The following is a 16,658-nucleotide window of genomic DNA, read 5'->3' as shown; positions in this document are numbered from 1 at the left end:
ATCATGTTTGATTTCTTCCTTTACATGGTCTGCGTCTGCTTCTTTATTGTGTTTGTTAGTGTAAATGACAAGTGCCGTAATTCTTGGCTCATTGTAATTGAAGACAATTTATGGATTAGGGGTAGGGTTGGGGGGCATGGTTGTTACTCCTAATTTGATCTTGCTTTGCTGCAGTTATATGCTGCTCCTTAAAATGTGGAAATAAGTGGTTTTATCATTTTAGGATGTTAAGAATTAAATAAAACAGGCCAGTTAAAATTCTGTGTGAAGTCTTTTTTTATATAGATATATTACCCCTGCTTGCTGTGCCTGACATGCAGGAGATGGGCATGATTTCATTCTCTTTAGTAAGTAGGAGTACAAGCAGTGAAAGTTCTCTGTGTAAGGTGGCATTGCTGAATTGCTGAGAGTAAGTTAATTGTGAGGGTCAGTAGTGAGAGTTGCCATCAGCAATGCTTCATCCAGGCCGGCACACTTCAGTTCTTATTGCACATCTCCAGGTTGGCACAACAAAGGCTTGCTGCAGAGGAAACCGCATGGTAATTCTTACTCTAATATATTTAACGTTATGTCAGTGATAGGGTTTACAGTAAGGTACTTGGGGGAGGGTATTGTAGGTAGCTACCACAACAAAACAAATGTGAAGAATGCAGACAGACGACTTACAAACTGAGATCTTTCTCTCTTGTCATTTACTTAGCGAAGTTGTGGTATCACCTACCATTCTCTCTACCAGGGTGACTGGGTGCGGGGTAGACTAACCCAGGGTTGTGTTGGAGACATTGGGACAGTGCATCCATCCAGTCAGGGCCATCCCCATCCAGCACTGCAGTTACCACCACCACCGCCACTTTCTACTCCAATTTCACAACAACAACAACAACAGCTACAGGAGCCACCACTACTCTCAAGTCAACGAGGTGTTCTTGGATTCCCTGGAGTGGTTGTAGCACCACCCTTCTCCAGTTCTACCACCAACACTTCTGCATCATACATCAGCGGGACAGGAGCTACCTCATCACCACCATCAAACTTCACCACCACTATTACGACAAGCAATAATAACAGCGTACATAAATGTTACCAGTGCCCCTTCATTACCTCAAATCCATACACATTCACGCGACATTTGCGTATTCATCTGGGCACTAAGGAGTTTCGTTGCCGAGTGTGTGGCTTTGCCTCCTCTCGCAAGGACTCCCTCATTCGTCACTTTCGCATGAAACATTTGACAGGAGAGATGTCAATGTACCATGACCTAGATTCCAGAGACATTGAAGAGTTAGCATTGATCAAGGGTATGCCAGATGGGCGGCAACTTTTGCCTAGTAAATTTTAATGATTAACACCTGGATTTGTTTCTAGCCGATGTCCAAGGGCATGTTGCATCTTCCAGATAAAAATACTTAATGTAGGTATCTGGTGGATATTCATGAACACTACCTTTATGTAGGCTTTAAGAAAAAATTTACTAATCGAGTATATTTTTTCATTGCTTGTCCTCAGGTATTTTCTATAAAATGAAATTAAATCAAAGCAATTTCCTTTGAAGAAATATTTTTTATGTAAGATAGATTTTTGCTCAGTGTTTAAGTAACAAAACTTTGAAATTTATTGTGTTAGACTTCAAAATAGATCACATTACTACTAATTGCTTCTTGTATCCTAACAAGGAAATTTTAACAAATTTTGGTTTGAAATAAACTCCATGACAAAGACATTTAATTTATGGGACAGTTGAATGATTTTATAATAAAAATGTGTACAGTTATACATAAATTATATTTCATAGTTCTAAATTAAATACAGTAAACAAAATGTGCTCATTTATTGTACCCTGATAGGTAATATTTTTTCAGCTCTATAGAGCCATACTGGCTTATCATTTTCCCTTTGATTATTACTTTACAGCAGATCTAACCAAATATCTTACCACATTAGTCTTCTCAGCTCATGAATTAGTTCCTATTACTGTAGTCCATCCATAGGAGATAAGGATTAGTTATAATGCCATTGACATTCTTCGGTGGCCACTCAGGCTTTCACCTCGAATATCTTGTGTATACAGTATCATTCACCAAGTGATAGGTATTGTAACTGGAGATTCAGGAAGGCTGCCTGCTGAGGGTAACATCGTGTTGGATATCAAGCCCGACATTCCAAACTATACGATATTAAATAAGAGCGCACAGAGCTTACAAATTTTGTATAGGTAAATGAGAAATGCAAATACATTGTTGCAATTGCTTTGCAGTGAATGTTACTGGAACCACATATGCTACTTTTATTGAACTATATTTATTTCAATGTTCTAAATTAAGCTAATTGTACAAATGAATGAAAAAATATGTTTTGGCTTCTTTTAATGACAGAAATTGTTTGTTCTAGACTTCAGTAAGAGACTAAGAATACAAATTTATTTTATTTGCTTTGTATGAATCTTTGGATGTCTCAACACTTCTTCAGGCAGTGGATAGATATTATCCACACACACTGTTTCCTCATTATTCACTTTAGTTTACACCTCTTTCTCCCTCGATACAATTCTCCGGGAATCTGATTGCCTTGATATCCCCCATCTTGTCTTTGTGCTCGTGGTGGATCCTGAATGATACCTAGCAACTGTTTTAATATTGTGTGAGTGTGCTATATAGACTCCCAGGCTTGGTGCCTTCTTTTAATAATTACGTACCTCACCTCTTGCCTCTTTCCTATCTTTCTTGCTCTCTCCCATCTTTCTCTCTCTCTCTCTCTCCCAGCCTCTTTTCCCTCTTTCTTGCTCTCTCCCACTTTTACCTTTTCTCTACTCAACTCACGTACTTCCCCTTCTTCTTTCTGAAGGGTCTTCACTCTTTTTCGCGTTTTACATAATGAAGGCAGAGACTTTTTGCGAAGGTAAAACCAAAATGCATAATACTTCAACAACTCCTGTTTGGTCTCTTGCACATGAAGTTCATATAACTCTTATTTGAAAAAAAAATATCTGCACACCACATCACTTGGAAAAATGCATAATGAAATTTTAACAATGTATTGGAATGACTGTAGTTAGTTTTCAGTTATTGTTCCAGTAACTCATTAAAATGTTGCAAAATTTTACAAGTTATTGATATGTTCAAAAGGTCCCAGTAACTTTCTTATATAGTTATAACTATGACATTCTGTGCGCTTGGCAGATAGAGAATCCTATTTACATGATGTACGTTTATTATACATTTATTATGTTATGAAATTTGTGTTTTCCTTCTTTTCAGTTTTAAGTTATTGATAATTTGTGTTTTTTCCTATTAAGTAATTGGGCAGTAAGTTGTATGGCATGTAGGGAGATGTGTTTTGTAGGTGAGGCAATGTAATGCAAACCATTGCCTTTATGCTGATCTTGTACAAACCTTGGTCAAATACATGTAGTACTCCACTTTGATGTGATTATACTGTGACTCGAAGTATTTTCAAATATTTTTGTACTGTCAAAGGCTTAATTAAGGAAATATTTATATCATGACAAATAAAAGATTGACTGTTGTTTGTGGTGAAACAATGCCTCAAGAGAATATACAGTTTGCAACTTGAAAGAAGGGTTTCATTGCTGAACCTGCTGCGAAGGGGAAATATTTTCTAAGCACCTACTTTGTCTGGTTATGGCTTTGTATAGATAGTAATTTTTACCGTTGTTTTCCTTACTTGCCTTTCCTCAGTATCGTATTTTAAATTGGCAATTACTTGAGTAGAAGTCTGCCTATTGATCTCGGACACATACACATGCACAATGGGTGTTGGCCCAAACCATATTCATGCTGACTTGAAGACGTTGCCATGCCATCACTTGTAGAATTCCTTTTCGGGTGTTGGATTCCTTGCTCGCGACCCTACTCCTTTATTTTGACTTCTGTATCTACCCCTTTCTATCTCATTCCAAAACAGTGTTTTTAGTCATTGTCCAAAGTGAGAACACTGTAATTCTTCATTAAATCTATTACAGTTTAGGATTTATTGTTGTACATTAATCTTTTTCATATATTTTTCTACCTTCCATTATTTGTTCTGTATTTTCTGCCTGATTTCACCTTGCCTATTTTCAAATTTGTTCCAAAAATATGCAATTGTCTTTTGGGTTAGGAGACTAGAGTGTTCAACAACAATAGTGGAGAAATATGCACATTTGTGAAGAAGGAATGTTGCATCAGTGGCAACTGAATGTTACAAATCACACAAAGTTTTGATCAAGAATGAGGAGTGGAAGAAGAGAATAATTTGATTATTAAGCTTGAGAAGATACCACAAACCACCATTTCATGCACCATGGTGTATGACTTGAGTGGCTACATATGTGAACGGTAAACTTTGAGATTCACTAATGAAGATGAGTTTTAATTGTACTTGTTATTGGCTAGAAAAATACACATTCCTGAACATTTCTACTAAAGAAGTAATTGTATATGATAAAAAAAGTTTACCTTTTAGTAGTATGTATAAAGAGAAAATTTTGATAATCGAATATGTTCATTCTGTATTCAGTTAAAAATAATAAGTGGAGCTGAATAATATGGATTTACTATCAAATATTGGATTGAACCTTTCTCATATCATTTCCAAAAATCTTTTGATAAAACTACAATGTGCATATTTACTGAATATGCACATTTGCAAAGAAGGAATGTTGCATCAGTGGCAACTGAATGTTACAAATCAAATTACAATGTTACAAATCAAACTGAATGTTACGAATGTTAATACAATTATTCCCCCTCCTCCCCCCTACCTCAAGCCAATAGATTTGCCTCTTGTTCTACTGATATTATGCTTATATCTGAATGATAAATATTTACAAGGTTTTAACTTGTAAATATTTTACATAAAGGAAACAAAGAATAAGAAGTGGTTTGTCATCCCTATATGCTGAAAGAAACATAAAATTCACTGTTTTGTATCATCACAAAAGTAGCTCTTTTTAAATTAACTTTCTTAACGAACAACTACATAAAACGGTGAGAATAATATGCAATGATGTGAACCGGAAGGCCCAAAATTCTTTTCCTTTGAGATTGTCAGTAAAAATTATCATAGAATAATACGTCTAACCTTTGAAAAGTGGAATTGACTTGTGTTACTGGTGAGGAGCGTCCAGTTGATAGGATGAGACTGGTGGGGATGCCGTCCAGTTGATGGGATGTGATGTGCTGATGCCACCTAACTGATGGGACATGACTGGTGGTGGTGGTGCTCAATTCATGGGACATGACTGGTGGTGGTGGTGCTCAATTCATGGGACATGACTGGTGGTGGTGGTGCTCAATTCATGGGACATGACTGGTGGTGGTGCTGCTCAATTCATGGGACATGACTGGTGGTGATGCTGTTCAATTCATGGGACATGGCAGGTGTTGATCCCACCCTAATCATTGGGGGCATGTTTGATGATGACTGCATGATGATCATTGGGTTCTCAAGTGATAAGATGAGTGGTAGGATATTAGTAGTGACAAGTTCACCCAATTGATAAAATAAGACTACGGGCACACAGTGGGGTATGAACAATGATGAGCACTCATTGGGTATGAGCAATGGGCATCAGTTGGTGAGGTATGCCTGGTGAAAGGGAGCGAGTACCCCTGTTTATAAGTATGAGGTGTGGTGTGTTACGCAGAAAGATCTCAATCTATTTTGACATGAAAAACTAAACTTCTAACTTGGTTTATATGCTTATGTATTGAAGCCCAATATTATTAAAAGCAAGTGCCTTTTGACAAGTTAAAAAAAAAAGCATATATTGTTATGGCACCCTATGTCAGGTCAGCATAAACTGACAGCTGGTCAAAATATAATCCAGCAGAAATGGGTTGGCCATTTGAGAGAGATTCATATTAGGATTAACGTTTACACAAACCTTCACTAATCTGCTCCGTCTTGGTGTTAGGACTGTACAAAGCCAAGCTGGATGTCTATCACGGTGAGCTCCATGCACTGTCAATATCAGTTTTATAGTAATGTTATTAGCTGCAGATCATTAAAAGTTTCAGCTTTTAAAGACATTGGAATATTACATTAACTTTAGAAACAGTGCAAATTAGTGACCAATAGCACAGTAGTCTGAATTCTTATCAGTTGATTCTTGTTACCTTGAAGGGCAGCCCCTTATTCTATTCTATAAGGGGGAAGTTCTTTTTTTTTTTGACACAATGCTTGGACCTGTGTAAGCATTTCAATCTCAAATCATAATGGTAAATCTATATTACCTTCATTTGAAGATTCACAATAGCAAATTGGTTCCTACAGTGACATAAGCATGGCTAGTGGACTAGTTTCTACATAGAGGTCCATATTTACATTTTTAATTTATTTACATAGATAAATTTTAATGATTACAAATTGCTAAAGTTAGTGCTGCTATCAGTAATTTGAGCACTGTAGTATGAATTTAAACTAGATTTTCAGTCAAAATATGCATCTGCATAGACAAATTTGTCTTAATAGACACAATACTGACAAAAACTTAGTGATGTGTTAATGTTTTCCCCCAATATGACCAGCGCTTTCCCAATTCTGGTTATTGCACTCATTTTACATGACATGTTGAAAGTTGGTGTGTCAATACTGCAATTTTCATGCTTCATTTGCTTTGTTATGTACTTTAATGTACAATATCTTTAGTAGTTCAAGCAGAAGGAAACTATCATTCTTTCGTACCTCATCTGAAACTACATACAGTACAGTACAAGATTCTTGAGCATTGGTTTTAGTATTGTTGGTCAGTCTTTCATTGGCAACAGCTGGTTAGTTATTAGGTTGTTGATCTTTCATGGGAAACATTTGGTTAGTAGTTAAGATATCATTGCATAGAGAACAGATGGTTAGTAATTAGAATATTTGGGACGCATTCTCTTGTGAAGCATTTGGTTAAAACTACGAAAATTACGATAATGGTGCCAACTATGTTCAGTCAGCACCTTCCAAAAGTTCAGTCAAATATACATTTCTCTATAAAACATGATTACTAAATAAACAGATGTGTTTCATAGGACTGATGAGTAATTGTAAACCTGAAGCCTCATAACAATGCTATCTGGCAAATTTTGCTATACTGTATATCCATCCTGGCTTAATGCAGTCTATGGAAAATTTCTATATTTACACTTGTCTAATAAAAAGGTTATAGACTTGAAGGGAGCTTGCAGTCTATTTAAACATGTATTAAGTGTGTTTGCACTTAAAACATTCTCTGGTAATCTATTCTGTTGTTCCACAGCCCTTGTGCTAAGGAAATTCATAGCTTTAATGTTGATCTTCATATAATAAACTATTTATTTTATATTTGGTTAAGATATCAACCGAAAATTTAAGAAGTTAGTTGCCATCTATATTAATTAAAAATCTTGAAAACTTTAGTCATGCAGTCTTCTGAATATCTCTGCAGTCATCTTGTAATAGAAAAATTCATCCAAATTTTGTTCTCTCTCTCTCTCAGTAAAGTTTAAAATTTAGTCATTAAACAGCCCTAAATGTGTATTTACATTAGAAATTGCAATGGATCACTTGATACATTTGTCTGTTGTAATATTTCTCCATCTAGTGCTTTCCAGTCGCATATTTCATAACCAATAATATGTATTTGTACTTCACACATGTCTATGTTAATGTCTATGTATTTCTTAATCTTGGTTGTTATATATCATCTTAAACACTTCTAGTAGATTTGTCAAGCTGTATGATATGCTGATATGCTGTATCTTTTTTTTTTTTTTTACAAATATTTTTTCTTCAAACTTTCAGATATAACGATTTATGTTTATTGATAAAAAAATTTATGCACTACAGTATTTGTAATACTTGTTTGTATTGACTTTGGCAGTACAATGACAATTACACATGTTTGATTTCTGATGTCCTTGGTTTGCGCATTTCAGGACCTGGAAGATGGAGACGACGAGAATGCTACGACAGGATCTCCAGGCAAGTTTCGTGGAGGAAGAAAAGCTTGTTGTTTTTGTGGCAAGACTTTCTGTGACAATTACACTCTGCGGCGGCATATGGTGACGCATCTCTCCCGGGAACGACAATTTGAATGTCCAATGTGCAGTGCTGCGTACTCGCGCAAAGACCACCTTATGGCTCACATACGAAGAAAACATCCCATAGCAGATGATGTTGAAAAGTTAGATTTCGGTACAGGGCAAGCAAGTTAGGTTGCCCTGCCTTGTCGAAGCCCCTTAAGTTCTTTCATACATGTGTGAGTCAAGGCTAAACCACTTCAGATAATTGGAGATTATCTCAACTCGCATATTTATGAATGCACTTCCTTTGCCATTCCAAGCTGTTCAGGAGCACACCACTGTGGTAATGCACAGTGGTTCATAGTCATTATATTGCTACACCATTCTTATATGTATATTTGGAAATTTGTTGAAATATTTTTACTATGATTCCAATTTTGTTGTAAAGTTAAATTATGAAGTAGTTTACCATGGACATGGTTTTTTAAAGCCAAATCTTAGATAATATATCAAGAATACTGTTATATAAGAGGATTCTGTGTGAATGTATTCTTAAAGAATTCTGTCTTTGAGTCCATGCAATGTGATATTGAATGTTAGCATTGCAGGCTGTGTTTCATCCTAAGGATGATAGCCTCTTATGACCAATATGAAATGTTTTGCACTGTGATGGCATAACACGCATAGTGTTGTGTTTTTCATAGGAATAATTATATTATATATAATTTTTTTTTTTCAAGCAGAATACCCAGTGCAAGATTTGGGTACGATATAGACAAGTCTGTCACATAGCCTGTTGGGCCCAACAAATTGCTCTTAGGAGTAGTATTGTAGCAGACATTGTGAGTTGCAAGGACAAATTGCAGGAAACCCCATTGTGATAGTTTGCTTGGGATACATTACTATGTGCTCCAGATTCCACCTCTTGTACTCAAATACTTACAGTAACCCAGAGCCTGAAGCACAAACTCTAAAGTTGGTTTGGTCAAGTAAATCCTGTACTTAAGATTGGGCTCTGTCAAGGAGTAACTTTTCATATATATATATATATATATATATATATATATATATATATATATATATATATATATATGTATGTATGTATGTATGTATGTATGTATGTATGTATGTATGTATGCATGCATGCATGCATGCATGCATGCATATGCAGTATACATACATGCGTACACTTTCTCTGGTCAGTATCAGTACATAGAATTGGAATCTTTGTATAACTGCCCATTCTGATAGAGTTTACTTCTCCATGCTCAACCTGAGAAGTCAGATTTTAGGTAAGATACAGTAGTTGTAAAAATTATTTTTTCACTTAATGAGTATAAATTGACTTATTCAGGCTTGACTTTGGCTCTCAGTTTTTGGGTGTCATGTTTTACATTTTCATACATGCTCTTTCTGTCATACTCATTCCTTGTTTTTATTCTATTATCATCCATGGGGGTGATGTGCCACAAGCTGTCATTGTTCTCTATATAGAATGTTTTTTTTATATATATATATATATCAGTTTACATCCAGTACTGCACCAAGCACACTAGAATGCATGTGGGTAATTCAGAATAATTAAGTTCACTTTTATCTGTCAGTATGTTTACCAATATACCTAATTCGGAATATGTCTAGTGCCTAGTGTATGAGCACAGTAGGTTGCAAATTCGACAGTAGAAAATACTGTGTTAACATTGGTGTGGATGGCTTGAGAAAGCTCACGGTGTAATGTGCTCATGCGTGTCAGCCAAGGTATATTTCCCAGTCATGTTTATGTTTGTCTGTCTGTGCCTTTCATGATGTGAGAAGTGTGCTATGTGCCACTTGCATTGCACTATATGCACAGCTGGGCAATACCTGAGCTTCAAATGATAATGTGGTAACACAATCTTCATTGCCTTGCATAGGCCTAGTGTGCCAAGGGTTTAGGTACCTGGGGGTAAATATCTGAAGCCTTCATCATATTTCTATTTTTTACTATGACATTTACATGATCAAGTCACTTGAACCTTCAAACTTGACTCTCTTGAAAAATATTTTTCACTTTTGAACCTTACTGCACTGTTGATGCCATAATAGGGTGCTTATTTTAAGGTTAATGGGGGAAAGACTTGTGAATTATCTACAGTTAGCATGTATATCTGGACAGATGGCTGCTGGTAGGTTTGATCAAACAGATCACAGGTGTCAAAATCTTGAATGATTAGCATCACATTATCACTTGTCAATTTTGTTTCATATGCATTTGTGATGTTATACCAAAAGGAAGTCAAATTTGCTTGCTGTTATGAAGCAATTAGAGTTTTCAAAGCAATACACACAAGTATAGTTATGCCAGATCTTATTGTCTTATTCACTGAACGTTTGGAAACAAACATTGTGAGTTGTTAAGTTTCATTATTGCCTTGACTCGAACACTGTTGCCTCTTGAATTACATTACATTAATTTATTAATTACATTACAGAATTACAGGATTTTTATCCTCTTCTAAGTCTTGTTTCTTCACTTCCTGTTTTGGTTTTTTAAACGGGTTGAAATAATCATGAAAGTTTAAACTTTGTTACAAAAGAATTCAATATCTGGCACACAATGTACTTTGGTTAAAATCAAATAAGCTGTAAAGTTTGAGGTAGTGATACACATCTGTTTCATCAACCACTAAGCTGTCCTCGATGAGTGTGAGCCAAGAGCAGTGAGAGTCACTTTCTTTGTCAATGTGTTTGGCTATAGAAAGATGCCAGTACTAGTAATGTATACACCCTGCCCTTTTTTTTTTTTCTTGATTCAGTAATAACTAATAGGTTTGATCGACAGAATAATGATAGTGGCACTCAGTGTAGTTGGGCCACACTCGACCTTTAAAGCTCAAAAAAAAAAAATATTTTCCTATGTGATTTATATACTGATAATAGTTTGCTGTAAAAACGAAATAGGAAGAGACATCCATCAAAATATTCCAAAGAGCATCTCTGCTTTATTTATGCTTCATGCTGGTTTGGAAGTGTGTGTGTATATCTGGAGTGAATGGTAATGTTGTTGTCTGCATAATCACTTAATTTAGCAAAACAAAATTGCCATAGGTGTGCGTGCACTGTCTTATTTACCAAAACTTTGTTACAATTGTCAACCCGTAGAAATTCAGAAGTATATTTGAACGTATGATGGTTGCGTGATCCATCTTGGATTTAGATATTGATGCCAGTTGGATACAAAAGCTCTTATTTTCTAATATATTTGTTTACTCTCATGTCCCACATCGTGAATGGTTTCTTATGGTTTCACATTTATTTAAAAAAGACATTATATACGTAAGTGAGGAGATATTTGTGTATGCGAGGCGAATGTGTATGCATGAGAGAGAAGAAATATAATGTGGAGGGTGTGAGATTATGTAAGGAAGCAGTATTAAGCCCCAGTTCTGTACTGTGTAACATAAAACATGTCCATAGTCAATGACATGAATGTGTGTTAACTTTAATCATTTTCCAATCATTTGTACAAGTTTTTGTTTTTGTCCAGAATCTGCTGTTGTTTGGAGAGCTCATGAAGGTGTACTTTAAAAAAAAAAAAGACATTAAATTTTAGTATAATATTTACTCTGCCAGTATGCTATAATGTGAAGGCAACACGGAGAGCTACTCTTCTAGTGCGATGCCTTTAAACCATCTTGGGTAGTTAAAGACTTATAATTTTGAAGGATTTCAGTCTTTACCTTTATGTTATCAGTGTTGTGTTATCATCAAGAAACTGGCAAATAGAGTATCACTGACAAGAATTAACTTGATGTTCAAGTCTCCAAGATGTCACATTTAAAGTTATTAGTCTTCATTGTTCTAGTTGACAACCAACATTCAACAGGGTGATGGATTGAATAATAAATACAGTACTTTGGTTAATTGGGGAATGTAGACAAAATGTATTGGTGTACATTGCTCATATCCAGAAGCAGCCAGTCTGGTACAGTACAATTTAATTCTGACTTTGTTCAGGAAGCCATATTAGTGACAGATAAGATGATGACCGCCTCAGGGATTATTTTGGAAAATGTAGTGTCTTTAGCGAATATACTCTATTCAACTAAGCCAATTTCTGTCTCCCTCTATTGGTGTAACTTTGAAATCTTGGAGAAACTTTGAATGTATCGCTATTGCATATTCTTAGAAGTGCTAATCTGATTCTATGTTTCAAAATTTGAAGTTGGTCAGTTGTATGAGTATCTGTGGGTAGTCATCTGGGTGACTCAAGAATGGTCTCCATGACAAACCTCTCGCCCACAAAACAGGACACCTTTCAATTTACACTGCTCTGAACTATCTGGCCTACTATTTCACATTATATCCTCTTATGTGTGTGTGTGTGTGGGCATGCACACATGTGAATACCTACCTAGTTGTTTTCAACTAGTTGTGCTTGCGGGGTTTGAGCTTGGGCTCTTTGATCTCGCCTCTCAACTTCAATCAACTGGTGTACAGGCTCCTGAGCCTGTTGGACTCATTTGTAACTGTGTATGGAGTCTGCCTCCACCACATCACTTCCTAATGCATTCCATATGTTAACTATTTAACTACTCTGACACTGAAAAAGTCTTTCAAATGACCGTGTGTGTGTGTGTGTGTGTGTGTGTGTATGCACGCTCGCATGTACGAATAATCGCAAAAACATGTGATAGTTATTCATCAGTATCCACAAAGAACAAGAGACAAAGAATCAAAGTTTTCTTGTATACTGTAATAATGCATTTCCAACATGTACACTCTTTGTAATACTTTATAGCACTCAGATTTTTTTCTCTCTCCTTTTGGATAATTATGTATATACAGTGCATTCATACTTTATACATACACCTACATTTAATTCTCACTCGCTCACCTCTCAATTTCCCCTCTCACCCAGCAATCACCCTGGTAAACCTCCCCTCCTCTTGTAAATACTGTACAAACATTCTCACCTTGCTACCTAATATACATTCCCATTTTCTTTTCACATTTAACACATTTGCTTGCATCTATTCTCCTCCTCCATGTCAGTTTTACAGAGATGTTACAGATGAATAAATCTTTTTCAAGGAAACACTTGATTAATGTAAACATAACAATGTTGATTTCTGTTTATCTTGAGAATTGAAATGTTATTTCCCATGGCTAGTAATCTCTTATCCTGTCACTTGTTTAGGTTAGACAGAATGGTTGTTAAATTTTACCTTTATTTAAATGTAATCAAAGTGTATCCAGTGTGAGTGTTCCTTGCATTACCAGCTCTCTCCGTGACAATCTCTGGACGGTGCTTTTATAAAAGGTGACTTTTGTTGAGATGTTTACTGCTTCGTCTGATCACTAAGCAAAATTTGATTAAATTATAGCAGCAACAAAAGACGTAATTGTCATGCAATTTGTTCGCAGTTTATTCTTTCTTGGTATTGGAAAATTGTGTACAGTATTTAGTTATTTGCACACTTTTAAAGAGTAGCAGCTTTTAAATATGGTTGTTGTGTTAGAGGGTCTCTCCAAGCACCACCTGGCTAGCCTTGTTTTTTCACTAGATGATGCCTCAAAGTCCTGAGCTAGATGCATTCTTATTCATCTTCCTTAGAAGACTCCTTGTAATTATCAAGAATTGTACAAAGTCATATTTAGTAGAATATTATGAATTACTATTAAATAAATCAAAATTGAATTGTAAGACTTTTTCTTGTAACGCTTATATTGAGCACAGTGCCATACTAGTAGTTTCTGTGGGAGTAACCTCCAAGCCATGAACACTGGGCATCATAGCACAGCTCCCATAAGTTATAGGCTCCTCATAAAAAGTTAATTTCATTCACGTGAAGTGGAAATTTCAGTGATAAACATGCAGGCTGTTTACAAGATAATGGAATTGGTATCAATACACTACAGAAAGTGAGGTCCTGGTTATTACAGTGTTTAACAATTTTATTTCCATTGGCAAAATTGACAAAAAACTATCTTACATTAAAATTGTGTATGTTTATCAGCAATTAGAGCTTAGAATGGTATAATTTTGTTTTTATACATAAAAAAATTGCCAGTAGTTGACTAGATTGTATTTGTGATGCAAAACTTTTATCAGGGAATCTTAGGTATGTAACATGAATCAAAAGACCTATATTGCCACTCTTAGCAAATGGGGAAATCCTTTTATAACTATACAACATTTTTGTATACTTGCATTTTATTGGATTTCCCATTCTTTAAAAATTAAAGCATACACCAGAAATTGTTGCAGAGAGAGGGAAATACTGTGTTAACTTAAATTGGGCTGATTTGTGCCTCACAGCCTGACAGGTGTGATGTCTCGGGGCAGATCAACCGGGGGACCACCATCTCTGTGCCTACTGATGCAACCGATGTAGTCATTGTCATTTAGTCTTTCTATATGTTGATAGTCATTTATTTCCAAATCAATAAATCTTTATTGAAGTGTGTAATACCTCTTTAAATGATGAAGTCATTCCTTGTCTTAGATAAAATACAGTACATGCTAAGCAACATAATGGGTGTAGACAATTTTAGCATTCATTTTGCTTGAAAACATTTAAACTGTTGAAGATACATTATGGATTTTAGTGACAAAATTATAGTCATGTGCTGAAAAAGTATTTTATTCATGCAAGACATTTATTACTTTGTTTTAAGAAACATAGGGAAAGACCCAGTGTTGATGTCACTGTTGGCAATGGCTGATTCGGTCTCCGACCTTTTTTCTCTGGTCCTCCGTTGGTCATATACTCTATGATGTATATTTCATTTGACATATTTATAAATTGTACAGAAGGTATATTAATACATCACCTTGTATTTATGAGTTGTACAGACATGTATTTCATTCACCCTATGGGATGGGTGATCCGAATTAGTTATATGTTTTCCTGTTATCAAATATATGAGTGTGGCCTGATCCAGTTTTCAGTACCTTGCATTCTTTTGTACTGTCTAGGCTCCACTCTTTGTAGTTTAAGCTTTCTATGTAATAAAAGTTCCAACAGAGGAATGTTAATTTCAAGCTAATATTGATTTTCCATTTCTTTGTGTAGAATAGACTACAGAAAAGTGAATTGCCCACTTAATAAATGCTTATTAATAATGATAAAAATACTTCATGGAGTAGTATAAGATGAAAGGCGTGAAAAATGATACAAGGTACGAGTTTCTGCAAGGTGGCTGTGAAGTATTAATTAATATACATTAATGTCTATGGGAAGCTACTAGTTTCCAAGTACAGTGGATATGTATTTAGAGGTGTTCAACTTGTATTACCAAAGTGCATGACTAAATAAGTCATTCACATCTGCTGGTTTTTTGACAATTTATTATAAGGTTTATTTGTAAAATATACACAGGAACATATTGCAATGATAACTTAGTAGGTACAGCATATTATATAAAGCCATTAATTGTGCACAGTATTTTGGACAATACGGAGAACCAGGACAGTGAAGACTACTTGGAAACTAAATAAGCTCCTAAGCTACATAGGCACAAATACCATAATTGTTATCCTCTTTTTCAGGATCTCAAGAAATCCATTTCTGAAAACTATACATATTACAAATAGGGCATTCAGCCCTTGCACATCTTGGTGTTCTTGCAAGTGACATCGTTCCTATTTGTAGCAATTAACATAAGTCCTATCATTGCCTCCTTGCAGTGCTTCTTGGGATATGCTAGCAAATGCAACACACCCAAATAAATAATGGACACAGCATTGCATAACCTAACCAGTTCCAGCATCTAGTGGCAGTGCTGTATAATCTACTTTAGTGCTTCACCATGAGCTTAAATTTGATTGTGTAATTCCAGTACCTCTTCTGAGACCAAAATACCAAAAATAACATAACACTCATGCATAACATCACAGTTTTAACTCATCACAACTTCTCAAGCTAGATCTGAGCAAATCTACTTAGATGGTGAAGAGGAAAAGTTTATGTTTAGTGGTTATCAGGGAGGAAGATATTAAATATCTATAAGAGTTCGATAATCCGAATTCTGTAACCTAAATCTTCAAGTGACCCAAACGAATTAGAGTTCAGAGTTCTTGACTTTAATTTAAATAGAAATTCAAATTACCTGTACTGTACTGCATTTTGCTCTTGGGTTACTGAATGGCATACAATGACCTGTGTTCATAACACAGTTTACATTAACAAAATATAAGAATATAACATCTGATATTATAAAAAAAAAAATAATTCACTTAAAAACTGTGAGCACAGGCATTATAGTGCGTATCCCTGCTAAAATAGGAGACTTTGTCTAGTAACCCATGTAAGTACCCTAGGTAGACCTGCCCCAACTCTGTGAATCTACCCAGTCATATATTCTTTTATGCATGATTCTGTATAGTGTCAATCTGTTACTGAAATATTTTCTTTCTTAATTTTTTCTTTAATAGGAACTTGGTTAATATTTTGCTATGACCATCCCTGGTAGCAGCAGCATTCATTGTGGAGGTGTTAAGAGGAAGCAAGTTATGCTACACATTAAAGATAAGCTACGATGGATTTAACTTTGTGAAAATTGCCGTTCCACTGCGAGTGTTGTTAAGGATTTTGTGATAGGTCCATGTACTGTCTGTGATAGAAGGAAAAAAAGATAAATACTGTACATATCTACTAGTGAGAGTGAGGGAGCAAGCACTAGTAG

The 16,658-nt window shown here is 35.4% G+C and overlaps 1 protein-coding gene across 4 annotated transcripts in view; it reads left to right on the top strand.

The window, feature by feature from the left end:
* Window positions 1–15,015, top strand: part of LOC123753160 (broad-complex core protein isoforms 1/2/3/4/5) — a 49,160-nt gene extending 34,145 nt beyond the window's left edge. For 3 of the 4 annotated variants that reach the window (XM_045735151.2, XM_045735152.2, XM_045735150.2), the window contains exon 5: window positions 737–3,575. In XM_045735151.2, the coding sequence (XP_045591107.1) occupies window positions 737–1,339 (603 nt within the window). In that variant the 3' untranslated portion in view covers window positions 1,340–3,575. Of the gene's footprint in view, window positions 1–736; window positions 3,576–7,901 lie in introns of those variants that run through there. The other variant, XM_045735153.2, reaches the window with a different exon arrangement.
* The last annotated feature ends 1,643 nt before the right edge of the window (window positions 15,016–16,658 follow it).

This window comes from Procambarus clarkii, chromosome 67, assembly GCF_040958095.1.
Source record: "Procambarus clarkii isolate CNS0578487 chromosome 67, FALCON_Pclarkii_2.0, whole genome shotgun sequence".
Taxonomy (NCBI): domain Eukaryota; kingdom Metazoa; phylum Arthropoda; class Malacostraca; order Decapoda; family Cambaridae; genus Procambarus; species Procambarus clarkii.
Note: the sequence above shows the minus strand (reverse complement) of the source record. Positions and strands in the feature narration are given on the sequence as shown.